The sequence below is a fragment of the Sinocyclocheilus rhinocerous genome, unplaced genomic scaffold (genome assembly GCF_001515625.1).
Source record: "Sinocyclocheilus rhinocerous isolate Xijiao unplaced genomic scaffold, SAMN03320098_v1.1 scaffold1275, whole genome shotgun sequence".
NCBI lineage: Eukaryota > Metazoa > Chordata > Actinopteri > Cypriniformes > Cyprinidae > Sinocyclocheilus > Sinocyclocheilus rhinocerous.
In genome coordinates, this window is record NW_015628268.1 from 900064 (window position 1) to 927618 (window position 27555).

The 27555-nt window shown below is 37.5% G+C and overlaps 2 protein-coding genes across 3 annotated transcripts in view; one reads left to right on the forward strand and one right to left on the reverse strand.

Moving 5' to 3' along the window:
• Positions 1–40: 40 nt before the first annotated feature.
• On the reverse strand, positions 41–10142 carry man2b1 (mannosidase, alpha, class 2B, member 1). Its single transcript, XM_016548693.1, has 22 exons — positions 10030–10142; positions 9608–9710; positions 9178–9351; positions 7750–7943; positions 7541–7673; positions 7075–7220; positions 6769–6968; positions 6546–6666; positions 6374–6452; positions 6182–6291; positions 5906–6013; positions 5697–5813; positions 5428–5610; positions 4141–4238; positions 3653–3895; positions 2831–2932; positions 2484–2571; positions 2176–2256; positions 1249–1470; positions 1010–1159; positions 615–711; positions 41–533 (listed from the first exon to the last, which is right to left on the reverse strand). The coding sequence occupies exons 1-22, from the start codon at positions 10120–10122 to the stop codon at positions 424–426; spliced, it is 2952 nt and encodes a 983-aa protein (XP_016404179.1). The 5' UTR covers positions 10123–10142; the 3' UTR covers positions 41–423.
• Positions 10143–13292: 3150 nt separating this feature from the next.
• The window catches only part of LOC107737235 (uncharacterized), a 16347-nt gene continuing 2084 nt past the window's right edge, over positions 13293–27555 (forward strand). Inside the window, exons 1-18 of one of the 2 annotated variants that reach the window (XM_016548703.1) lie at positions 13293–13911; positions 16364–16531; positions 16625–16725; positions 16805–16919; positions 17030–17101; positions 17343–17458; positions 19556–19706; positions 19956–20086; positions 20231–20324; positions 20425–20703; positions 20865–20996; positions 21236–21388; positions 21668–21885; positions 22055–22223; positions 22357–22488; positions 22984–23730; positions 24126–24509; positions 24649–24881. In XM_016548703.1, coding sequence (XP_016404189.1) covers positions 13489–13911; positions 16364–16531; positions 16625–16725; positions 16805–16919; positions 17030–17101; positions 17343–17458; positions 19556–19706; positions 19956–20086; positions 20231–20324; positions 20425–20703; positions 20865–20996; positions 21236–21388; positions 21668–21885; positions 22055–22223; positions 22357–22488; positions 22984–23730; positions 24126–24509; positions 24649–24801 — 3738 coding nt within the window. In that variant the 5' untranslated portion in view covers positions 13293–13488 and the 3' untranslated portion in view covers positions 24802–24881. Of the gene's footprint in view, positions 13912–16363; positions 16532–16624; positions 16726–16804; positions 16920–17029; positions 17102–17342; positions 17459–19555; positions 19707–19955; positions 20087–20230; positions 20325–20424; positions 20704–20864; positions 20997–21235; positions 21389–21667; positions 21886–22054; positions 22224–22356; positions 22489–22983; positions 23731–24125; positions 25435–27555 lie in introns of those variants that run through there. The other variant, XM_016548702.1, reaches the window with a different exon arrangement.

Below are 27555 nucleotides of genomic sequence, written 5' to 3' on the forward strand. Positions count from 1 at the left end.
AGTCTTAAGGCAAGACACTTCAGTTTATACACTGATATGAAAGGCACAGTAGAAAAATGCAATCAAATTATTGCACAAATGAATATTAGGAGATCTGTGTCTACAACACGGATGAAGAAATACAAGATGCCCATTTGGCCAGTGGCTAACCAAAGTAGAGCCCAAGAGATAAATGCAGAAGAAATAAAAACTTGAAATTCTTGTGGATCATATACATCTTTATGAACATATTGGCACAGTGATGTGTGCAGAATATCCATATCCAAATTAAAAAACAAAAAAAAACGGATAGATAGATTTTTGGTCCCTAGAACCAGTTCTAGTTGGATGATGCAGTGTAGTTGAGCTTTTAATGAATCAGTGGCAAGTTTGGATACTCCAATGCTACACTCGTCTCTTGCAGTGATCTGTAGGTTGTCAGTTCTACAGCTGTCGTACCCGTAACAACAAAGTGCGGATCTCCATTGGGTTTAGTGTCACTTCCCATGGTGAGGGGTCTTTGGCACTGAGAGGAAGGGGCTTTGATGTCTTTTCTGAAAGACAAACACATCAAACACTTTAATTATATCTGAGAGATAATTTGTTTAAAAATTAGAGAAATTAATAATTGTAACCTGTGTTCCACTGCAAGCGGTTCATGTCCTCTTTCCACTGATTTGCCCCTAGACTCATCTCAGACGCTCCGAGCACCTCGAGAGTAGAAAACAGCTTCTGCACACACACAGTTCATCAATATTAAAATTATTCATTATCAGTTTTTCTAATTTAATATAAGCAATAAGGCACTCAAGATTAAGCTGACTACATTCACAACAGGTGCTTTAAGTGCCTTATTGCTTTTTATAAAAACATAATAAATATAAAAATATTAAGGTCACAAATTTGTATTAAAACTATTAAATACAGTCATGTCAGACAGATCCTATCTTAGTCCCTGTGAAACACAATTAGTGTTTGACTGCAGCAGGATTTACTTTTTGTGTAAGTGGGAATGAAAAATATGTGTTACCTGTAGGTTGACTGTAACAGGCTGCGAGTGTGTTTTGCTCTCTTTGGCCTGGTACTGATGTTCCAGCCTAATCAGAACCGTGTCTTTATCCCACTGAGACAGTGTCAACAGGTGAACAGCAGGGGGCAGAGAAGTCTGAAGCCCAGAGAACTATGGGAAAGAGGGAATGATCAGTCACTTCTTCAGTCATCTGCAGAGTTTACTAGTTCACTTCATCCATCCATTGACCCTCTACAAACCTCCAGTTTAGTGTTGGCAGAAGGTGTGCCGTCCTGGAAGGAGAGCAGGGGTTGGAGCACCATACCCTGTGCGAGGGGTTTGTGGACATCTGCGGCCGTGTCTGGTGGAGAGAGGGTCAGCAGCAGACGCCCTCGGGCAACTAAACCATCAGAAAACTCTCCCGGCTCAGAAAGAGGCTCTCCCACCCCCCTAAAATCATCATACAGCAGTCTCCTGTGCAGCTGAGAGAGAGCTGTTGATTAGCTGTTAGCATATTGAGACCATGTCACAATTAATAATATATATAATATTCCTATATTATTACAAAACTATATATAAAACTATATTTGAATATGGTGTCCTCATGGAAGCTTCTGGAGGCACTTAATATATATATGAACACGAGACTAAGAATAAAAATGTATATAAATATAAATTCATAAATTTAATTATACATTAAATGTATAAATATTTCATATCAATAATTATAAATAAAATATTTAAAATACATTTTAAAATGGTATAAAATATTTATATAAATTGTATATAATATAATTGATATAAATTTAATAAGCGCATATCAAAAAATAAAACAGAATGCAAAACAAAACAGAATGCAAAACAAAAAAGTAAAACCTTAAAATCAGTTTGTGAAGTCTGGTTTATGGACATTTATTTAAATGTTCAAGTATATGTGGAGAGAGAAAAATATTGTGGGTGAAAAAAAATCTATACCTAATTCGAAATTATACATAATGAACAGTGTCACACATTTTTATGTTTATTTATTTTTCATTTTTCATTCATTATTTTAGTTTTTGTTCTCCTCTGTTTAAGTCTTATTTTATGAAAATACACTGTACCTTCTGTTATACCAACAAAGTACTTTTAAATTAAACTGAACGGAAAGAGATTGACAGAGAAAAGGGACGATCATTTTATTTTACCATGATTTCCAGTGAGCCGTTATAGATGCTGCTGGCCCCTTGAGAGCGATCGGTCACCACTGTCAGCTGATGCTTGTCATCCTAAATGCACACAAACATATTAGAATTCTTGACAGGTTAGGCTCAAGGCTGTTTATGAAAATCTGAGTGACAACAGAAAGCGAGGATGAAGATAACAAATGAAAGAGAATATGTCAATGTAAATAAAATTAAACTGACCCTAAAATATACAAACAAAAGTAATAAACATAGACATAGGATCCCAAAAAAGACAAGAAAGCTGACGTGATTGGCTGAATGACACTTGCCTTGATGTAAGCGCGAGAATTGATTGGATAGTAGTTCCCAGCGACTGGCTCTGTTTGCTTCAATTCCCACGTGGGCCGATAATCTTTCCTACAATGACAAAACGACAAGATTACTTTCCCAACAGCTGAGATACAGCACTGTTCAAAAGTTTGCGATCAGTAAGGTCAGTAAGGTGAAATGTTTTTGAAAGTAATGTTTTTGAAAGAAGTCTCTTACGCTCACCAAGGCTGCATTTGTTTGATCAGAAATATAGTAAAAACAGTAATATTACAATTAAAAATATTTTTTTACATATATTTTAAAATGTCATTGTGATCAACCCTTCTATTTATTTTAATCTCCTCACCGTCTCTCTAGAACCTCTCTGCCATTTGAATCAGTGTAGAAATAGTCAGAGGACTTGATGTCTGTGTCCAAACGAGTGATCACTTCTTTCCCTAAACCATCTCTGAAAAGATAAAGAGAGCAGATCGTCAGAGAGGAAATGCTATTAAGCCTTCCTTTCATTTTCGCAACAAATCTATAATCCAGAGAAATGTGTGCATGTGTGTGTTGACTCACGCAACAGGCACGGGTCCCACAGTCCACTCCATCTCCAGTTCCCTGTGGCCCTCATACAAACGGACAACCTGAGATACCCATGGGCTGAACCACTGTGTTACCTCTTGAACTGTGCTGGACACTGTAACGATCTGTGTTTCAGCAGTCTTGTTAATGACGAAGGGGTCTGAAGAATTTGGTCTGAAGATGTAAGCGCCCGACGTCTGACGGCTCTCCTTGTTATTCCCAGCGCTTGCATTATACCTGTAATTACCAAAAAGCACAAAAACACACATTACTTCATTTTTTTGGAATGATTCACTTTTTTGATACATACTAAATCATTAACATACTACATATCATTGTATTTACTGATACTTCACGGTAATTTAAAAAATAATGTAATATATCAAATCATATCAAAAACTCATATAAAAAAACTCAAAGGTAATACTATGGTAGATAGAAACTGGAAGGGACAGACTGATTCTGGATCACTTCTTCCCCTAAACCATCTCTGAAAAGAGAAAGAGCAGATCGTCAGAGAGGAAATGCTATTAAGCCTTCCTTTCATTTTCGCAACAAATCTATAATCCAGAGAAATGTGTGCATGTGTGTGTTGACTCACGCAACAGGCACGGGTCCCACAGTCCACTCCATCTCCAGTTCCCTGTGGCCCTCATACAAACGGACAACCTGAGATACCCATGGGCTGAACCACTGTGTTACCTCTTGAACTGTGCTGGACACTGTAACGATCTGTGTTTCAGCAGTCTTGTTAATGACGAAGGGGTCTGAAGAATTTGGTCTGAAGATGTAAGCGCCCGACGTCTGACGGCTCTCCTTGTTATTCCCAGCGCTTGCATTATACCTGTAATTACCAAAAAGCACAAAAACACACATTACTTCATTTTTTTGGAATGATTCACTTTTTTGATACATACTAAATCATTAACATACTACATATCATTGTATTTACTGATACTTCACGGTAATTTAAAAAATAATGTAATATATCAAATCATATCAAAAACTCATATAAAAAAACTCAAAGGTAATACTATGGTAGATAGAAACTGGAAGGGACAGACTGATTCTGAATCAGCCTAAACTGACCAGTAGAAGTTCTGAGTGAGTTGAATGGTTTGGTCCGTTTCCAGGTTTGTCAGGCTGCTCAACAGACCTGTGGTGTCGTCAAAGGTCACCTTCAAGAACTAAAACGCATACAGAAGAACAGATGTATTATTTATGCTAACTGAAACATGAAATAGTCCAAATATGCAATTTTAGTTATATTTAACACTGGCAAGTCGCTCCAATTTTTCTTTATTGGCAAAACACAACACAAAATCAACAAAACATAAATTTTTTTGCGATCAGGCATTTAACTGCAAAATAATCACAAAAAGTGCAGAACTACTTAAAGTTATTGACACATTAGTGTGAATGAGGAAAATAAGTCAGAGGACGTGTTTGATAGTAAAAAGAGTTCTTAAGCACAATACGATATGGCAAGTTATGTCAAACTACCGATTTTGGCGAGTATTCACACAAATATAATCGGTTATGTCATATTCTTTTAATGTTCTTATTTTTAATTCCAAAAATTAAAAAAAACTACTTGTTTAAAAATAAACAAAGCATTGCTGTTTTTTTGTTTGTTTGTTTGTTTTTTTTTCATTTAGGAAGGATGCATTAAATAGATCAAAAGTGACCGTAAAGACTTCACATAAATGCCGTTCTTTTGAACTTTCTATTCACCAAAGAATCTGGAATCATGGTTTCCACAAATCATATCATCATATTAGAATGATTTCTGAAGGATCATGTGACACTGAACACTGGAGAAATGATGCTAAAAATACAGCTTTGCCATCACAGGAATAAATTAAATTTTTAAAATATTTAAAATTGTATATTTAACATTTTAACAATATTTCACAATATAACTGTTTTGGTAACACTTTATTTTAAGGACCAGTTCTCACTATTTACTGGTTGCTTATTAGCATGTGTATTACTAGCATATTGGCTGTTTATTAGTACTTATAAAGCACATATTAATTCCTTATTCTGCATGACTATATTTTAGATCCCTTAATCCTACCCCACACCTAAACTTACCAACTACCTTACTAACTATTAATAATCTAAGGGAAAACTCTTAGTTAATAGTTAATATGTGTTCCCTATTCTAAATTGTTACCACTGTTTCTTCTGCATTTTTGATCAAATAAATGCATCCTAGGTGGTAAACGGGTTATTTCAAAAAAGCAAACAAAATCCATTTTTAATAAACACATTTTTTTTAATATCTTGACATGGTATTTGTCTTGAGTATCTTAGATTAGTGAGGGTTTTAAACAGATTTCCACATGTTTCCACATGTGCTGCTCCATGTACCTTGTTCTGAATGGAGCGTGTGGCTGTGGGTTTGGCGCTGGATGCTGGAGGCTCATCCCGAAGCATGGAGATGATGTATGTACTGTAGCCAAGAGGAGGAGCTTCAACTTGGAAAACTAGCTCACCTTTAGCATAACCCCTGTTCCGCCTTACTTCCTGTGTGGACTTAGACAGTGGAACCACCTGACAGACAGCAGGGGAAGTAGACATGATGATTTCATATCATAAATGTAGCATGTACACTTAAGTGATATAAACACATTTCCAACCTGACTGTCCACTGCTCTCCCGTTTGCATCAGTAACACTGTACACTGAACCATTGACAGGCAAACGAACAGGCCAGCTTACAGTCCTGCCCAGAGGATTGTACACATTCATAGAGAACTGAGAGCAAATAAGAAATAGAAAGATCATCATTCAATAGTGAATGGGCTTTTTATTATATGAACGCATTTACTGAAATCTGTGTATAGTACCTTATGGCTGCTTTCTGTGAGGGGACACACACTGATGTTGAGATTCTCACAGAACACACGTGGAGCTTCAGAACCACTGAGAACAGCCAGAGAATTACGAACCAGCACCTAAAACATGAAAGGCAGAGTGGCTAGGGTGTTTGAGTGGTGGCTAGGATGTTCTGGGTGGTTGTTTGGGCATTACTATATAGTTGCTAGTGTGTTTAGAGTTGTTACTAGGAAGTTCCTGTGAGGTTTCTAGACATGTAGAATAAATTACAGCTTATGTTTTTGTACCTCACAATGTGCCCAGCCTGTAGCCAGTCTCCTAGCATAGTCATATGCCACATGCTGTTTCTCTGTCCCAGACACAGCATCGTGATGTTGGGCAACACCCATCGCCCTCTCTGAGCGACAAGACAAAATGTCAAACAGACCAATCGATTAAAGCCAACAGAAGTGACATATTTACAACAGATGTAGACTTACTCATGGTATCACTGTCCCCTTCACCAAAGGGTCCCGATTTGGACTTGGGCCCACCAAGCACCTCCAACTGGTTGCATGTCTAGAAGATCAAAATCAGACAATACAGATTACAAAAAAAACACTGTAGACATGTGTTTTTTTTTTTTCAGAGAAAAAAAGTTGTAGGCATCACCTGTAGCCGGCTGTTGCTCAGTCTCTCGTATAACTTCAGTGCTGGTCGACTAGTAAAATAACCCGTCCAGAAATCATGAGCATCATCAGCATAAGGGAAAAAATCATCTGTCTTCAGAGGCCTAAGAAAGTCCAGGAACATTTGAGAGAGATCCTCTTTATCAGTACCAAAGGATAGCTCAACACGCCATATTCAAATGTATTAGATGTATATGAACACTAACCAGGTGAGGTTGGCTAGGTTGAGTTCCTGTGGGTAGCAGGACGGTGTCGAGTAAAGCACATTCACCTTGCTTTCTTTAGCTTGCAGGGCATTTACATACTTGATCAGCTTGTCCATGTTCTTGTACCAGAGATTGGCGTTCTCATACTGGAAGTCTGAACCCATGGTCATAATGATGTGGTTTGTCTTATAAAAGGCAGCCTGGGAACAGAAATCTCTTGATGTGGCACCTCCATGCTTATCACAGACACGTGAACTTTACATATGATTGACTGCACTGAGAATTGCTGCAATGCTGTTTACTTACCTGCCTATAGGAAGCATTCAAAAACTTCTGTACTATCTCATCCACATTGTAGTCCTCAAGGTCTGGGTCGTCTCTTATGGGAGCATCATCACATGACTGGTCCCAGCAGAAGCCCTCAGGTGGGTTATAGCCGTTGGGGAGAACGCCTTTAGAGATGAAAGGCCCAAACATGTGTCTGCTCATTTAAGACAACAAATATTCACACTTCCACATACCCATACCCTGTGTAGTTGTTCAAGATATCTCATAAGGCTAATATATATAAAGTTCAAGGTCTGTAAGATCAATTGAATCTTATTGACTGACCTGAAATCTTTGAATGGTTTTAAATATAATTTATATACAGCAGTAGAATATCTACAACTCACCAAGGAACAGAAAGTGTTGATCCTGTACCATGGGAGAATTTGAAAAACTGAATTTGAATTATCAAACAGCAAAAAGCAGCACATTTACAGATTAGTACCCGTGAAGAGATCAGCGAGAGGCGGTGTCAGGCTTTCACTGGCCCTCCAGAGCATTTCCATCTCTTTGGTTTTCATCCTGCGAGCTTTGTCCTGATAGTCCAAACGGCCAAAGAAGAAACCATCATAGCCCATCTGTAAACAATTCAAGAGTCATCAGCATCACTATGCCACCCACTCACACCAGTCTCAAATAATGTGCCATGGTTACCTGAGCAAAGATGGAGGCGTGTTCTCGGGCGTGTCCAAACGGGTCGATGTGCCAGGCCACCCGGGGGCGACCGCATTCACCGAAAGTGTCATTCAGGAATCGCAGACCCAGAGTCATCTGATCTATGACAGCGCTGTAGTGTGTGGTGGCCTCATCACTCATGCACCAGCCACCATTTATGAACTCAAGACGACCTATGAAGAAAGAGAGAAATTCATATAATTCATGAAATGTGTGAAAAATATTTTTCACTTTAATCCAAAATATTGGGGGAAATAATTATATAATTTCGGGGTGAGAAAAAAGTATTCTAGTACTTTTTACATCACATTTTTAGCGTAATTAAATTAAGAATTAATTTTTGCATCAATTTTGTAAAAATGTGTTTTAAATATGTGTTCTAATCTTTTTTATTTTTTTATTTTTTTGTATTATTATTTTCACTTTTGTCAAATAAGTTTTTATTCAGTCATTGAATAACCTTGAAATAATCACAAATGTCAGGATAAAAAATTTTTTATGCACAAAAAAGAAACTTATAAAAAAAATTATATATATACAGTGGGTACGGAAAGTATTCAGACCCCCTTAAATTTTTCACTCTTTGTTATATTGCAGCCATTTGCTAAAATCATTTAAGTTAATTTTTTTTCCTCATTAATGTACACACAGCACCCCATATTGACAGAAAAACACAGAATTGTTGACATTTTTGCAGATATATTAAAAAAGAAAAACTGAAATATCAAATGGTCTTAAGTATTCAGACCCTTTGCTCAGTATTTCACTGTATATAAAATAAAATATATATAATAATAATAATTTAAAAAAAAGAAAAAAAAAACATTAAATGTAACACCCCTTCCCCAGCCTGTTAATGTACAATACAGTGGCATAAACACACAACGTTTAAATTACAATACATTGCTTTAAGGAATATAATTCCTATCGAGGTAACAGAAGAAAGGGTCCCAAATCTATTTTCACTTTTGTATACTGTATATATAATTTTATTTTTTTTACTATCTCAAACCTAAAAACAAATACCCTCCTCACCCTCATTGACCAGCTGTGCTACAATTCTCTGTGTGCTCTGGCTCTGTTGCCTCCACCAGCGGTAAAAGAAGGCCGTCTCTACGTAGATGAACCGTCGGGCTGGATCCTTCTGTAGCTGATCTATTACCGAGTCCAAAATATACTGAACTCCTGCATGCTGGATGTTGTTTCGGTCTGAAAAAAAACAATGACTGGATTAAAAAATTGAGATTTGTGGTTTATTTACATGCCTGAACCTGCCTGACACCAAAAAAACTTATTATGCAACAGAAGAAAGGGAAAGGGTCCCAAATCTATTTTCACTTTTGTATACTGTATATATAATTTTATTTTTTTTACTATCTCAAACCTAAAAACAAATACCCTCCTCACCCTCATTGACCAGCTGTGCTACAATTCTCTGTGTGCTCTGGCTCTGTTGCCTCCACCAGCGGTAAAAGAAGGCCGTCTCTACGTAGATGAACCTTCGGGATGGATCCTTCTGTAGCTGATCTATTACCGAGTCCAAAATATACTGAACTCCTGCATGCTGGATGTTGTTTCGGTCTGAAAAAAAACAATGACTGGATTAAAAAATTGAGATTTGTGGTTTATTTACATGCCTGAACCTGCCTGACACCAAAAAAACTTATTATGCTGTGAAGTTAAACATTAAGTTTTACCACTCCAATGCGTTGCCATTATCATATGACAAGCAACGCATAAATCATTGGACAGTCACATGAAGAATGCGATCTACTACGTACATACCAATGCAAGTTACGAACAAACACTTTCAAGTCAGACATGAGCAAATCTTCACCTCCATAGTAGTACTGATCCACAGTCTTGAGCCAGCCAACATCATCATGTGTGTGAGGAACCAGATGGACATTCAGCATGGAAGGATTTGTGGCTGGACATGACTGCAGAGATTGCAGGCCATTATCAGTGGAAAGATACAACAATAATAGCTTTACTTCCTCATTTATACAATCATTTCATTTTTATTTTACTGGTATATGTACAAAAACATGGCATTGCTAAGGTACAAGCCCAAATCACTATAGTAATAGAGTGACAATAGGTGCATAAATTACGAATTAAAAATAATAAATACCAAGGTAATTTTGGTACGTTTTTGTTATTGTATATTTACCCAAATGTTTTACATTTAGTCAAACCTTTCTTAAAGGTCCTACAACGAAGAACTTAAAAATATTCACACATTAAGCCAAAACTCACCCTATAACCGCAAATGGAGTTTCGACCTGTGGGTAAAGAAAAAACAAGGCAGAAGAATAACTGGAACAGAAAACTGAGGTACAGCACAGCCATTATGAAAATGAAGCTACAGTCATATGACAGCCGAATTTGTGTTGTGTCACATGACTTCTCCTCCAATAGTTTACGCATAAACAAAATAAAAGTCCTTAAATATCTACAAAATAAAAGGTCAGAATAAAATCATCTATTAAAATACAGGACTACCATGAATTAAAGGATTTAAAAGTATTTATTATATTATATTATATTATATTATATTATATTATATTATATTATATTATATTATATTATATTATTGCTTCCACCACAACAAGCAATTCTACCCCTAGTAAAATTATTTTTGAAGCATACCTGTTTATTAAGGAGACAACAGTATATTTAAAAAATCCCTAGAAAAAAAATTGCCTACCACATCTAAACTGTTAGCATATAAAGAACATAAAAAAATTTGTATAAACTTTTTTCTTTTTTCGGGGATTTTTTCGCCCACATTGCTTCAGTCAGTATCCTGTTCACAAAGACACGTGTACTCTTCTTAAGGGAGGAAGCTTTTACAGCTGTGGTTTACTACCTACTGGGACCATGATGACCTCACCTTTTATCTACTTCATTCTCCGCACTCCTTTTTCCTTCCCCCTCCATCTCGCGGGTTTGCAAGGGTCATGTAGGCTACCCACCATCTATCTCCTGCCTGACTCCCATAACAAATAGCTAACATTCCGCAGATCTAAAGAACTGGTTAAAAATCTTCAAAAACTCTTAAAGGTTTTTAAAAACATTATAATGTAAATCAGGATGTCTTTTTGACTTTATTATTACTTCATGTTAAACAGATTTTTTTTTAAAATGTTTTATTAAAATGAGTAGCTACATCTTATTGAAGGGATTATAGAAGCTGAAGAAACAACTCCGGTAGGATATTTTCTTGAACAGCCGTTTAAAGCATTACGTCAGAAGTGCCTCTGGTTAGACCAAGTCATTCATCATCATCTCAAATGTCAGATTATTGTACAATCAAAGGATTTACCAATCAAACATTTCAATTTCATATTACCTGCAGAATGACTCCCCCTGTGGTTGTCCCTGCATAATTATTCAAGTAACTTTGACTTTATATTGTGAGAATAAAAACCCAAGAGAAGCCTAAAAGGCAGTCCAGCATGAGCCAGAAGAAAAAAAGATTTGCATGGGAGCCTCTGTGACTAAAGGCTTTGTTCACACTTTAGTCTCTTCATGAAAAGACAAGCTAAAGGATGAGCCACATCGAAAGGAATCCAAGATCATGTTGCTGCATAGATTTTCACTCAAAGGCTCAATCTGGGCTGTTGTAGATCTGTGAGGAATCTCTGTTCTTTGTACAGCAATGTAGAATTGGTACAAATAATTTTAGGTCTAGACAAGCATTAACTAGCCCTATTAGCATATCTTGCATAGTGTTTATTTCTGGAATGTCATTATGTTTCATTATGTTTTGTTTTTTGACATGTTGCTGTTTATTTCCTTTTTTTTTTAATTTGCATGAAACACTTAAACTAATACTTTATTTTAAAAATGGGAAACATCACGTTTAGTTTGCTATGTTGCTTCACAATTATAAACATATTATATTATATTATATTATTGGTGTTTATATATTTGTCTCGTGTGGCTTACTGCTATATTATGAACTTTTAAGTCTGTTAAAGTAAACTTCATACTAATTAATTAATTAAGTGTCAGGACTATCAGCATTTTGAGATAAAACTGATCCTTTCAGACAAGTGCTATACAGTAGCTTATTACAACACATTGCACCAAACACCTGGTTTAAATCAGAGGAGGGCCACAGCCAGAATGTGCAATGTTTTCCCCTGTTGCTGCTCTGTAAACATTTAGATAATAGTATGAGGCTACCACCGTCTAAATCACTTACAGCCTCCTGCATCTACTCACCTACCAGTATTTCTCTGTTTATTTTGTTGCAGGAAGTATCCAAGCACATGTGTCTTTAGATGAACCAAATATTCTGTAACATGAAAGATCTTTGAATTGTATGCATGCTGTATGAAATCTGACAAAAGGAATGCATGAGAAAAAAAAAGGAAAGTGAAAGGGAACAGCTGAGGAAAAATATATGACATAATTGTCGAGAAGCAAGGCCACAGAGAGGGCTCGACTTTGTGTTTCTGACTCTTATCTGCCCACAACGTCTTATTGGGGAGGAAGCTTTTAGAGCTTGAGTTTACAGCCCTCTCTCCCTCCAAATGAAAAACTTATTATGCTGTGAAGTTAAACATTAAGTTTTACCACTCCAATGCGTTGCCATTATCATATGACAAGCAACGCATAAATCATTGGACAGTCACATGAAGAATGCGATCTACTACGTACATACCAATGCAAGTTACGAACAAACACTTTCAAGTCAGACATGAGCAAATCTTCACCTCCATAGTAGTACTGATCCACAGTCTTGAGCCAGCCAACATCATCATGTGTGTGAGGAACCAGATGGACATTCAGCATGGAAGGATTTGTGGCTGGACATGACTGCAGAGATTGCAGGCCATTATCAGTGGAAAGATACAACAATAATAGCTTTACTTCCTCATTTATACAATCATTTCATTTTTATTTTACTGGTATATGTGACAAGTGCTATACAGTAGCTTATTACAACACATTGCACCAAACACCTGGTTTAAATCAGAGGAGGGCCACAGCCAGAATGTGCAATGTTTTCCCCTGTTGCTGCTCTGTAAACATTTAGATAATAGTATGAGGCTACCACCGTCTAAATCACTTACAGCCTCCTGCATCTACTCACCTACCAGTATTTCTCTGTTTATTTTGTTGCAGGAAGTATCCAAGCACATGTGTCTTTAGATGAACCAAATATTCTGTAACATGAAAGATCTTTGAATTGTATGCATGCTGTATGAAATCTGACAAAAGGAATGCATGAGAAAAAAAAAGGAAAGTGAAAGGGAACAGCTGAGGAAAAATATATGACATAATTGTCGAGAAGCAAGGCCACAGAGAGGGCTCGACTTTGTGTTTCTGACTCTTATCTGCCCACAACGTCTTATTGGGGAGGAAGCTTTTAGAGCTTGAGTTTACAGCCCTCTCTCCCTCCAAATGGGGCCATGTGATGACCTCACCCTGTTTCTACTAAACTCTCTCTTACTCCTCTCCTCCCTCACCCCCCTCTCGCTTTCTCATAGTCTGTGCAGGAGTGAGGCTGGAGTCACGTTCTCCACAGTTCCTGCAGTCTGCATCTCAAAAGTCTGTCTACAGTGTCTCAGAAGACTTCAAAGTGGACCATTTAGCTTTGTTGACTGACTTGGTTTACTCAGGCTTGGATTTACCAGAAGGAGGATTCTTTTAAACATTGAGAATGGTGTTTTATTGTTTTATGCTTATTTGTTCCTCAATCAGATGATTAAAGCAAGAACAGCAATGAAGAGGATCCAACCTTTCACTATCGGGACCAAGTTATCTGTCCCCTCCGAAAACAAATGTCTGGATTATGTGAGCATCATGCTTCCTGTACCAGTTCTGGACTGCTGTGAACTAAGAAACGACTCAAACAATGACAATTCTCCTTTCCATGAGGACAGAGTGTCCACATCTACACCTGTGGAGGGACTTTCAAACTATATTAAAGAGGAAGATGAAAGGGACTCTGTGTCCCCACCAGCTTCCTCCAGATCCATCAGGAAGATCGCTATGTGTGCAAATGCTGAAAACCAGACTGTCACTGACTTTAATGTGACAAACTGTGAGACAAACAAGCCAAGTACTTCTACTGAAAAGCTGTTTCTTATTGAGGAAAGTGACAAGCCCGGTGCACAGCTGGAGGTGAGCAAAATCATCATGTGGTGGACATTATATAGATAGAAATTCTTTGCTTCTTTGCACATAGAGACATACAGTACTTTAAAGTTATATTACAAAATATTACAGTCATGTATCTTCTTTAATTTTTTGAATGAAATTATAAAATATTAGTTATAATTGTAAATGATAAAGTTGTATGTGTATATATATATATATATAATATATATATATTTTATAATTTCATTCAAAAACTTAAAGATGATACATGACTGCATTAGATAACAAAATATCAAAACAAGTGGCATTTAATTTTAAAGAAATATTATAACCAAAAGGTTTATTGGGTTTTAAATAATAATTATATAAGCACACACACAGAGAGAGAGAGAGAGAGATACATATCCCACTTTAATATTTTAAATGATTCCCACTGAATGCAATTTTAGACTCACAAACAGAAACAAACCAAACTCTACACTTTTCAAATGTAAACATTTTGTTAGTTGACATCACAACATTTTTTTTTCACAGAGGTCACAAACCAACAGCACAAACACCAGCTCCATATTTGTTATTCTCTCAGTCTCTCAACAGTTTTTATGAGCTGTTTGTTAAATTGTTACAGTTACCGCCTGCCCATGCACAGTCTCCACAAACGTCAGCGAGGAGTTTCCCACTGCAAAACTAGAAATGCAGCTTCTCATAGCACAAATGAATACAACAAGAACACATTGTCTTATTGTGAGACGGGAAAAAAAGAAGAACAATCTGTGTGGATTATTACAGTTTTGCACACTGTGCTCATTGAGATGAGGTCATAGCAAGGCCCTTCATTACACAAGCCCACAGCCAAGATGAACTTGTAATTTCCCCATAAAAAATGGAGAGTAGTTCCCAGGGCCGTTTCTAGCCAATTTGACGCCCTAGGCGAAATCCCTATTGCCCCCCCCCGCTCCAAATGCAAACTTTGCATGCAACAATCGGGCAGCAATTGACAGCACTCTGATCTAGTGGCATACAGGCATCGTCAGATTGACAGTACTCTAGCCCAATAATGTTGGGGGATCCAGTGGGGGCAGTCATATTTCAGGGTGACCGTGCCACTTTATCACAACCCAGCTAAAAGTGCCAGTACGTGCGCTCATTGGCGCCCCTTCAGCTGGTGGCGCCCTAGGCGACCGCCTAGCTCGCCTATGCCTAGAAACGGCCCTGGTAGTTCCAAACTGGAACACACAGGGAAGGATCTGAGTCTAAACTGATGATCAGACACTAATGAAATAATGTTTAAACTATTGGCTGTGATGCACTTTATGGATAAATAAGTGCCAAATTATGCTACAGTATTCCACAACTTATACTTGATTCCCGGTTTTGTGTAAATGGTAAAACAAAACTATAAATGTTAAAGGTCAGAAGGTGTGGTTTGCGCACTCTTAAATAATTTTTTCGCAGTCATCGCAGTGGTGTAGAATACAAGTTAAGCAATGCAAGATCTGCAACATAAAACACCACCGCTAATAGATGAGATCATTATTTGGAAGTACCACACCTTGCTGCAGGCTCATGTATTGTTGGTGGGCCAACAGACTCAGATCCTGCTATTATTGTGTTTTACACTCTAAAATACATCATAAAAATCCCCCGGGTGTCCTAAACACAGGTGCATAATCATGAGGTGTTCACTGTGTCTGCACTGCAAATACAAACTATTCAAGATAAACCCAAGTTAAATGTCTATTGAAAAACAAGCAGTTTTCAAAGCATAATACAACATGTGGAACTGGCAGGCAAATGTAGAAATTCAACTGTATAGAAATAGCATGCTCTATAGCATACACTGCACTGCACTGTATCTGAAACCTCTGAAGAGAATGTTTTGGCATATCATCTTGTAAGCAATCTTTTCCAGTCAATTCGGTACTTAATCTGTACTTCATGTACCCAAACAAACAACATTTTTTTATTGCCTAACAGCTGAGAAACTGCAGAAGAACCAGAACTTGGCGCACAAATCGAATTAGTTGCAGCAACATAGAATGATGTAAGACATTTTGGGAGATTTACAAAATGAGAAATAGTCTGTCGGTCAAGAGTCTGTGAGGTCATTGGCGAAGAGCACAGATGAAAACCATAATAGAACATTACTGTTATAAAAAACACACAATAAAAATATTTTTAAATTAAAGATAAATAAATAAAAACACTCAAAATTAGGAAACTAAAAAAAGTTTCAGATGTGTCTTCAAAAAACATTGAATCCACATACACAAATAAAATAGGTCTTTTCCCTCAGAAATGGCTAGAAACACATTGAATTAAATGTGAAACTTTAAAGTAGACACTGAATACTGCAATACTTCAACTTAAAACTGAAAGTATTTTTTGTAAAACGTACTCCAATAATCATTGTTTAATTTACAACTTTGAAAACAAAGTGTAAAGCTCATATTCTAGTCGCTATATATCTTTACAGACTGATCCATGCACTAAAGGAAGGAAGATAAGGAATCTTCATTATGATTACAGCATGCCAACTTTCCCACATGATCAACCGGAGGACACGTCTCACAGCCAAAGGAGAGACCTCAAAGACTTTGAGAACTCTCTCATCCAACTGACGACGAGTCTGGACTTGATGCAGGTTAAATGCACCGTAATGATGCTTCTGTTTTGTTTATTAATGTGTCTTTTTGTACCATTACCTCATGTACTCTTAATTCATCTCCTGTGCCAGGAGGAACCAAAAAGACCTCTTCAGAAGAAGACAGATGCTGTAGATTTAGGATCGGAAATGTTTAGAAGAAGACAAAGCCCGGGGGACCACGTTGACAAATCGTAAGATTTCCTGGCACAATGGAACATAGAGCATTATTACTCTTTTGTTAGTGACACAAACTGCTCGGTTTCTCTGCAGGTGGCTGAAGTTGAGGTCACTCCTGAGGGACTATCATCAGGATCTCATGTTGGCTCTAGACGTCTCGTCGTTTTACCAACAAGCCGACAGCATCATTGGCGCCATTAACAGCAAGGTTGTGCAAACAAGGGTTGATTAGTTTTTGGCATTTAGAGAAGACCTCAAACTGTCTTTATAAATCATGATTGTAATACAAGTCCTGATCCAGGATGAATTTCGTTGCAGAGGAACCATGTATTGGCGGGCGAAATCCAAAAAAGCGACAAAGAGACCAGAGAAATTGCCTGTCAGATCAACGTAAGTCAACCCATGATCTCATTAGAGGAAATACTGTCTCCTTATGTAAACCTGAATTTGAGAACATCAAAACAGTGTCACAGTGCCACGGTCACTTTGTGTTTTTATGTATGATTTCTCACTCAACCAAATAGTAGACGGTTGTATTGGTCTCACACACAGACTGTAGCAAATGAACTCCAAATGAATGATGTCATTTCCTTCCATGACCCCACCCCTCCCTGGACAACTCTCTTTCCAGATGCTGAATGAGTCTGCGTCTCGGCTGTCAACTCTCCACCCAACCCTGGCCAGAAGTGTTACATGCAAACAGGCCGAGGTGAAGGAGAACTGGGCACTTCTCCAGTACTTTCTCCAGTAAGCGAAAGTCCACTTACTCCCATTGTCCTCCTGTGAACAAAAAACAATAGTAAACAAAGTATTTGAGCGCAGTGATGTCATATTTAAAGCTTGGAATAGTAAATGACATCATGCTGAAATGGAATCCATACTTGTCAAAATGCAGGAGTGGAGCTAACATGTGGTGTAGTGACGTAATGTTATGGTCTTTTATTTTGATACTGACCTACTGCAGAGTCTTAGATCATAGATGGTAGATGTTGTTTTGACGCAAATGCTACGTATTTAGTTTCACGCATTGATTCGTTTAAGCATTTGCCAGTTTATGTAATGTTTTGTGTCCTTTTAAAGTGTGCAGGAAGACAAATGTCACTTAAGAGCTTACAAAAATATTATTTTGCATACTTAATGAGCGATTTTTAGATAATTTTTCTATTAAACCATGCACAACTGGTTTAAAACATTGCCAATACCATTATAGAAAGCTGTAATTAGTGGCTGAGCTAACGTCACCCTTTTTAGTTACAAAATATCACATTGTATCATAGCTCTTATCACAGAACAGTCAACAGCTTTAGACACAGAATTCCACAAAATACTCACACCATTATGGAAACTTAGATTTGAAATGTGACCTCTGACTTCTGAAAGTGTCAGAGAGGAAAGACAGAGGGAATGAATGACAGACAGGGAAAGAAATAGAGAAAGGGTGGTTATCGATGAACAAAGGCTGTGAAAGCAGAAGATTTAGCCTCAGCTCTGGTGCAGATGTGAGGAATAGCTCATATGTATGGTATGAAAATATGATGATGAGAGACGGGTACTCTGTGAAAACGCATCTAGAGGAATGTGCCCGTGCAGAGAGGAAGGAACTTATAAGAAATAACTGTCTGAATGTTCGTCATAAATCTCATTACTAAAGCAACTAGTTCAGACTAATACAGAAAGACTTAACAACAAACCAGAGTAAAATAAGCCCTACTTATAATAACCTTCTTATACCTAATTACCTACCTACCTACTCACTTAATCAGAGTTTTGTGTTAGCATTTAATTCATGTCTATTAGGCCTGAGGCTATTGAAAATTCACTTTTAGCAGATCCATACATTGATAAGATTTTTGTTTAAAAAATAATTTTGATTACATTTTTTGTTAAGGAGGATCATTTCTTTTCTGGGAAAACGTTCAAAAAATATATTGATTACTCATGTAGTGATGAAATTTGTACTACACAAAATGTGTCCATTTGATATTTAATTGAATACCACAGTTCACATACTTGTGTGTAAAATCTTTGTAGAATGCTTTCACACAGAAATCATGATTCAAGTTTTTTCAAGCAATTTTCCCCTAAATTTTCAATCAACTAACTGAAACCACACATACACAAAAATCACCCAGTGGCCTTAGAAACAAATGATTTGTTGGGCCTATATATATTTATATTATAAATATATATTACTAGAAACTGAATAACTTTGGAAAAAATGTGAAAATCAGGAAGGAATGTTAAATATTATTACATATTCCAATATGAATAGGTTTGGATAATGGGGCTAAGACCTCTCTCTCTCTCTCTCTCTCTCTCTCCAATTGTTATTCTCAAACAAAAAATAGCTTATCAAGCATTTTTTTATGGGTTTTTAAAAATGTATATGGAAAAATGATCACTACATACACATTCTTTTAGATCTGTCTTTTTGAAAAAAGAAGCTGTTGCAGACATTAGCCAATTTTTTGCAGCCAACGAACAATGGTTACACTCCTTTTTGGCTCTCTCAATGAATCCTCTATCACTAACTATGAGCTAACCAGACAAGAGGGAGGTGACATCATTGCTCACAAAGCCTGCCAAAAATAACACCTTCCCACCCCCAAAACAATTGCTGCAAAATTTTGTCCAGAGTTACATAACCTGCAAAGATATGATGCTAGTGTTCTGTGGATATTTTTATATTTTCAATCTGCAGGTTGTTAGCATTAAAGATTTACAGTCTACTGACTTGCATGGTCTAAAATGATGATAAAATATCATGATATGTTTGAAATCTTTTGAAGAGTAATGATGCCCCAGTGGTGCCATTAGAGGTAAAGTTTAGTTCCACTTCTACAGGAACCAGAAGACAGATGTTTCTTCAAAATGCCTGTCAACGTTACCTGCTGATCCTCTAACCACATGCCCTGAGAGCTTTGCCAGAAATGAGGGTCACAGCGTAATGGGAAAAGACGTCAAAGAAGAGCAAAACCGTCTCCGAGGATTTGAGGTTAGCTGCAGTGCCTCCAAAAACATCTGCAAGCATGTGATTATAAATGTCCAGTCATGACCACATAGAAAAGTCGATTGGTCTGAAATTTCTGTTTGGTGAGACAATCTTTTACCCTGAGGTTTTAAACTGAAGCTAGGGTGTTTCTCACCAGCCGAGTCAAAAGATGTCACCCCCCGTATCTGTGATATTCTTGCATGAATTATACATGATTAAACTTAATCTATGCCTGAACATGTATTTCTGCAGTGCTCTCAAGGCCTGTGGACCCATAGGATGTGGAGTCCGGTTGAGGAATGTTCTGTAGGCAGTCGGGACTCACTGTCGGAGAGCAGCTGTTCCAAGCTGGACAATGTCTCTGAAAAACAGGACAGGAAGAGGTGCAATTAGTTTTTTATTTCACAATGAATCTGTGGATGACTGATGAAGTAAATGATCCATAAATGTCTGATGTCATTTCATACAATGGATTTCAAGATGCAGTTGTTGAGTAAAGTGTTGATTAACACATAATGTTTTCCCAGCTGTATCGGCCAGAGGGCTCAAACAACCCCTGTTTCCTCTCAAGAATGTCTCAGACCCAAGCTGTTGAAGGAGTCGACAACATCCACTGGAATGGTAATACAATTTCAAGATTTTTTTTCATAACAGTGCACTAAACTGATTTATAAATGATCTCACTTATCTCTTTCCATCGCCTTTTGTAAACTGAATAAAGAATGAAGAGCATGACTGCTCAAAGCAAAGACAAGACCACAAAATAGAGGAGCTCCTAAGCCAGGTGGAGGTCCTTTGGGATGCTCTGCAGAAGAAATATGGAGAGAACAATAAGACCGAACCAGCGGAAAAAGAACAATCCGGAGATAAAGCTGCACAGATGGTGTCAGATCTCACAGTTTCAAACCCTCTCCCGGAAAATGTAGAGGAATGCAGTTCAGGAATGCTTGAAAAGTTCCTTGAACTGCTGGATCACAGTGGTTGTCACAAAATAAGTCAGGTAAACCAAGCATCATCATAACCTTCATTAAACTGTAATGATACCAAAACATGAACATGAATATAAGAAAAGTAGCTTAGTCAATTTCAAACTCATAACGTGGTGTGTTTGTGTATGATTTAAGAAAATGTGATGAATACACTGTTGTAAATCTGCTTTAGGATGTTCCTGGATCTCTGCAAAGGCAAGAAATAGACGAGGCTGCAGAAATGTCACTAAATCTAATGAGTCATCAAACTGAACAAGAAAGACCCCGGAAGCAGGACCAGATCACTAATGATCTACAAAGCTCGGTAAAAAATGAGTTTGTTTCACAAAGCAATGTCCAATATCAACGTGATTTTAAAGATTTACATATAAATAAATGAAAAGCACCATATGTCACTCATTTATATCACAAAAATGACTTTAAACACCTCTTACCATTTTTCTAGGGAGTTTTTTTTTCTGGAAATTTAAGGCAAAATGTATCAATGTCATTGAAAAATATTAAACCAATTGACATTTAATTTAAATATGTATCTTTCCTCAGCTATCTACTCTAACATTGCGGATAAACCAGCACCTCTGCCGCTGTGCTGAGCTCAGTATGGACCTCCTGGACATAGAAACAGATATGGCTGTGCTTTGTGACCCTGACCTCAGCGGTCTGGAGGGGCTACAGGAGCAGCAGGATGACCTAGAGGTTAGATAATGAAAAAATACCTTTACTAATTGAATGTTAGTCACTATTTGAATGACCTTAGAGCAGTAATTAATCTTTGCCTGCAATAGTTAAAGATGGGCCCAGCTTCTTAGGTATTACAAAGTTGCTAAGGTTAAACACAATATTAAATTATTTATAGAATCCTTCATAATGGATTAGTTTTCAAACTGCACCCTGAAATTGATTGAATGAGTTTCAGCTTGACATTTTAGGTCATAAACATCATGCTAAAGAATGCATTTTTTTTGTCCCACAAAGGCTCATTATAATATAATTGAGGGAGAGGTGAGAGAGATGGAGAGACTAGCCAGTCAGCTACAAGTTCATCCCCCAGAGCAGAGAGACACTCTCAGGGAAGAGGTTTTGGCGATCCTGCAGGCTTGGGAGGAAGTAGGCCGCAACATGGTTGAAAACAGAGGGCGCCTGGAGAAGTTCCACCAGATTCAGGACTACTTCGATAACTATCTTGCCATGATGTAAGAAGAGAAAGTCTGACTAATTTGGATAATTATACCTAGTGAATATTTCATACTTAATGCCAACGACTTTAGCAAGAAATACTTTCCCATGTGTGGTTTTGTTATATTAAATTAGTTTGGGACTAATGTGATATTTTGATACAGTCGCTTTTCCTGTGTCCTGTAGTTCGTGGACGGAGAACACCAGATCCTGTATCCTTGCTGGCAGCTCTGCTTGGAGAGAGAGTGAAGTTGCAGAGATTTATCGCAGCATTGAAACAAAGCTGGATGAGTTTAGCAAACTGGCTGCAGCTGGTCAAATGCTTATGCAAGATGAGAGTCAGTTTAAAGACATTGTGAGTGTGTGATTGATTTACTTACAGCTGCCACGTGGTTATCTAAAAGCGATGTCAGCTGTCTAAATATGCAGTGTACATCTGCAGAATGTTCGTTATGATGTTTTCTTGATTATAATCTTCCTGTCTTTAGATCAAGGAGAGAACAGATGAGTTGCAAAGCATGCTGGGATGGATCCAAGTGAACTGGCACGCTCAAAGAGAGCAGCTTAGAAGAAACCAGAATGGGAGACCAGAATCAACAAATGATCTTGTTCAACAGCAGGTTTCTAGAATTTTTTCGACATCATTTAATAATAATATGATTTAAAATATATAAGGGATAATGTACAGTCATGTGATCATAATGGCAAAATTAACCCCATCAGGATCCTGTATCACCCTGAAGGGGTTTATTTTACAATAATGGCAATTTGACTGCACATTATCCTCCTTAATACACACGTTTACTAAATAAACAAAAATAAGCCTTATTATTTTAGAAGAAATAGTCATGCAAGAGATATGAAACACAACTTTGCACAACTATGTTGAAATCTTTTACAATCACAGCAAAGTGCTTCAATTGACCAGTAAGAATCATGCATTAATTTGTCATTTGAAATTGTAATTTTAAATCATGCAGTGTGCATTAGTCCCTCATTCATGAATTATATTTTGTATTTTATATAGATTCTAATTTATTAAATGATTTTAAATAAATAAATTGTGCTATAATTTTTGTACTTATTTTTAATTAGTTTTTTTCCCCCTTGTTTAGGCTATGCCTTTCAAAAAACCTTCTAACAGTCTGTGCATTGTAAATGAAGAGGTCAAAGGAAGTGCTATTGAAACACAGCCCTCTCAAAACAACTTTGAGCAACTGAGTGGGAGGCATGATGTGTCCAGTGTTGTTAGTCAGGAGTCCTGCCTTTCAAAGACATCCCTAGGCTCTAGCATCTGTCTCATTTTGAGCTTTGATGAACAGTCTTCAGGCATCAACCAAGTGACAAAGCAATGGTCACCCAACAATAATGAAATACTTGAAGAGTCAGCAAACAGCATTCAGGCAGACAGACGTCAATCACAAGACAAAAACTCAATGCAAATGCAAGATCCAAAAGAAATGCTTCAGGTGAGATGGCCGAATGAATCAGTTATGAGTAAAGAGACCAAACCCAAGTCATCTTGTGTGAATCTTGCACAGTTGCAAATCAAAAACCAAGGAGAACCAGACCAGTCGCCAAACAAGGAGGAAATATCCAGCCAATTGTCCACATATAACACTGAATCATCAATTTGCAATCACCTACCAGAGAATCTGCAGTACAACAACAACCAAACATATCTGCAGCTATCACCAGACATTGATCAAATGCAAAATCCAGAGCATCAAGTGCAAAAACCTCAGTCACAAAGCTACAGTCAGAACTCGACGCAAAAATCTGCACACAACAATCTAGAAATAAACCAAAACCAAAGTGACGACCACCTGCGGCATGAAGTGGCAACTGAAGTCACTCATAGAGTAAGTATGACTTCAAATAGTGTGTTAACTTCAGACACATTCCAAACTCAACTCAAAGCTCGCACACAAACCAGACATGCATTTGCTTATTATTCTCCCGGCTCTGTACATCCTGTCCCATGTGGTAAAACAATGAGCTCATGATTAAGTTTCCATGGCGTGGCTTTGAAATGCCTCCTGGTGGTGTGTATTGTAATAATTCGCTGTGAAGCCTGCACATGCCATATAGGATTTATTAACTTGGCATGCAATCGTATTAGTCATGCTTCGGCTATTGCCATCACAGCTGTGTATGTATATGCATTCAATTTTTAATGCTTTCAGAATGTGTGTGGCCATTATCAACTGCACCTTGAGTTTGGTTTTATAACATTGCATTCACTTCTCTTTTGCAGGTGTTCACGTATTTGCACGTCTCGGATAGTTACAGATCCACAGGGCGAGCCTTGGAGGTTGTGTCCTCGACACATGCAGCAGGGCAGGACGTGACAACCCCTGCATCAGGTTCCTCCTCAGTTCAATCGTCCTCCTTCCTTTGGCAAAATGTCACACTTGAGAGAGGAACGGTTTACAATCACAACAGATTCAAGCCAAGTTCTTTGTTCAAGCTGAAAGAGCCAATCAGGAGTAAGGTGGAAAACCAGCGAAGGAGCTCTCTGCTTGGCACTGTAGGATCGGAAAGGTCTGGCAAACCTTCAAGCATTTTCAGGCGAAGGTGTAACACTTGGCCAGAAGGAGAAAGGAGAGCGAAAGAAAGTCGATCAAACTCCAAACTTCAGGTTTTTATTAAAAAAAACATGTTGCTGGTGAATTCTGTCATCGATAACAAGTCCGACTATTTTCCAGAAGACAATTTGCCTAATGCTGTCAAGACTTCAAGTGGACCAGTTAAAAACATCTGCTCTTATTTGTCTCTAGGATCCACTCTTAGCTTCAATCTTCCCAAGTGCTTTCACAACAGTGTCTTGGACATGGAAAATAAAGAGGAGATTCAACCTGTCCAGACTTATGATGACTCAAACAACCAAACATTACCCTCAGCTCGATCGCCACAGTCAGAAATGGAGGTAGAACCAGTGATTCATACTAAACAAACTGAAATAAACCTTCATACGTTTGATGTGGAAGATTTGGACAATACAGAAGAACCAACCACTGAGGTTGAGACCCAACAGTTAAACCAAGTTTATGAACGCACAGAACCTGTTATGAGGGTTTTCACGTTGGTTGAATATGAAAAACCTGATAATGTTTCCTCCAGCCATCACAAAGCCTCTTCTCCAGTGGTTAATGGCTCCGCCTCGGTCACTCACTGCGGGCCTCTGTGTCCTTCTTCATCAGGTGGTCACAATTGCTTAAGTGTTTACACTAAACTTAAAGACCTGAATGGCCACTTATATTACACATCTAAACACATGAAGATAAACGCCTCAAAAAACTTGTTCCCAAATAGCCCAGTCTCTCGTAAGAGTGGCCGCATTATAAACTGTGGTCTGAGAGACTGTGCAGTGTGTTTCAGTGATACAGTGAAAGAGACAAGTGTAGACTGTGCAGAGAAACCTTACATCAGCATGGAGGAGCTTCTTAAGCCAGGCCACTGGCTATTCCAGCAGGAGGAAGAGGAACTGGAAGATATCTGGAGAGGAAGAATGGGTATTCTCACTTCAAACTGTACTGTGGAAACAAATACGGATGAAGAAACAGGTATATGAGAGGATTCTTACAATAAAGGTTAATGACTGATATTGAATTAAGAAATGAATACTTTTATTCATCATGGACATATTAAATTGACCAAAAGTGACAGTAAAGACATTTATAATAAATATTATAAATATTTCTATTTCAAATAAATGCTGTTCTTTTTATTATTAAATGTTAAGCAGCACAACTTTTTTCAACATTGAATTAGTTAAATACTTTGGTGTATTATGGTTATTTTTAAATTCAGACTGCAATTTGCTCCAATATAATCCTTATATGCATTACTGTTCAAACATTTGGGGTCAGTAAGTTTTTTTTATTTTTTTTTAAAGAAATTAATACCTTTATTCAGCCAGTATGCATTACATTGATCAAAAGTGACTGTAAATAATGTTGACATTTGTAATGTTAGAAAATATTTATATTTCAATTAAATGCTTAAACTTTCTATTCTATATACCACAGTATCCTGAAAAAAAAAAATGCATCACCGTTTCTACACACACACACACACACACACACACACACACACAAAACTAAACAAATCCCCAAGAAAAACAATCAAACAAAAGAAAACAAAAAACAAAACACACAGAAAAAGGAGATGCATATATTAAAAATGTGACCAGCTTTTTATTAACTGGAAAGCTGGACTTGCATTTATATAGTTTCCTTTACCTCTATATATGGTTTCACAATGCAACATGCAAATTATAGGTGCACATCTAGAAACAAACATATTCACAACATTCACAGATCTCAGTACTCACCCTCCGAGGCCTTGGAACTGCTAGGCTGCTCAGATTTATCCCCTGATCCACCTGGATTACTTTTACCGCTGAGTCAGGCGGAAAAAGAGTCGAGAAATAATCAGTTATCTCATCGATCACAGAATTTGGGCGCGACAGGTTGAATCATGACATTGATATGCAGTTATAGGAAAAACGGCCTGTTAGAAAAACAAGATGAAATGCTGGTACTTACGATATAACTGTGTTGGTTGACACTATGTATTCTACTTCTTTGGTCCAGGGATTTATAAAACTAAACCACTGACTTTGTAAGGTTACAAAAGAACCATATTTCGTTTTAAACTTATAGCAGTTTGTCTCAATCTTCTCTTTACTCCTCAGCACTGTGAAAAGAGGTGATCAAAATGACATATTAAAGGAAGTGCACCCAAAAATAAAATTGTCATTTACTCATAAAACTAGTCACTCCAATCCCATATTATGTTTTATATTTGACAGAATACAAAATTGTGGCTGAACGTACTGATGACTTATTTGCATATGATAAAAGTAAATGTGGATCCAGGCTGTTAAGCTCCAAATGACCAAAAGTACAATAAAAGCAGTCAATATGACTTTTGTGCTATATTTTAAGAGCTTGACAGACCTTTGTCAGATGGAAGAGTAACACTTTTTCTTCTTATCTTTTTTCCACAGAAGAAACTTATAAAGCATGGGAATGTGTAAACAAAGATAAACAAACAAAGGTAATAAATGCCACATTTAGTTGTATATGCATGTAATCCAGTATTACACTCTGAGGCACTGCCCTGGTGTATCTGCCATTGAAAGCTCTTCTAATGTTCTTTAGAAGTAAGACTAATGATTAATGATGGATGATGAGGATTTGGCTACTCGTGTCCTTCTTTGTACAAATGTCTTAGGCAATCTGCCCAGTTTCTTGGAAAATACTTTCAGGAAAACCTGTTTAGAGCTCCAGTGTTCTTAATGGTAAGAATCTGGATGCACTGTACCTTTTCGGTGTCTATCTGCCAAATGAGGCAGGTCGTCCAGATGGAAGTATTCATAGCAGGATGTGCCTAGCAGCTCCTGGGGTAAATAACCCAGAATGGTGGTGGCTCTGTGTGTGCAATATAAATAGAATGCAGTTTTTAAAATCACATTTTTCACTGTGAAACTTAAAAGGAGAAGCAAGTAACTTTTTAGAGTCAACTCCCAGAGAAAGTGCCACAGTGTTTACACTATCAAAACATTACTCTTTTTATTTGAGCACCTAGGCTATCCTGACATGACAACATTGGCTAAACCAATGCTGAGAATTTGAGGTAAATCTGCATGCCTGACCAACCGCAGATGTAAAGAGTGTTGA

What these genes read in the sequence shown, in the direction of transcription:
- man2b1 (XM_016548693.1), bottom strand. Translation starts at nt 10,122, where the DNA reads ATGGCTGTGCTGTACCTCAGTTTTCTGTTCCAGTTATTCTTCTGCCTT. An exon ending in CACGCTCCATTCAGAACAAG is followed by an intron (nt 4,239 to 5,427) that starts GTACATGGAGCA and finishes TATGCGTTTTAG; the next exon opens with TTCTTGAAGGTGACCTTTGA. An exon ending in CTGCCAACACTAAACTGGAG is followed by an intron (nt 1,160 to 1,248) that starts GTTTGTAGAGGG and finishes TCTTTCCCATAG; the next exon opens with TTCTCTGGGCTTCAGACTTC.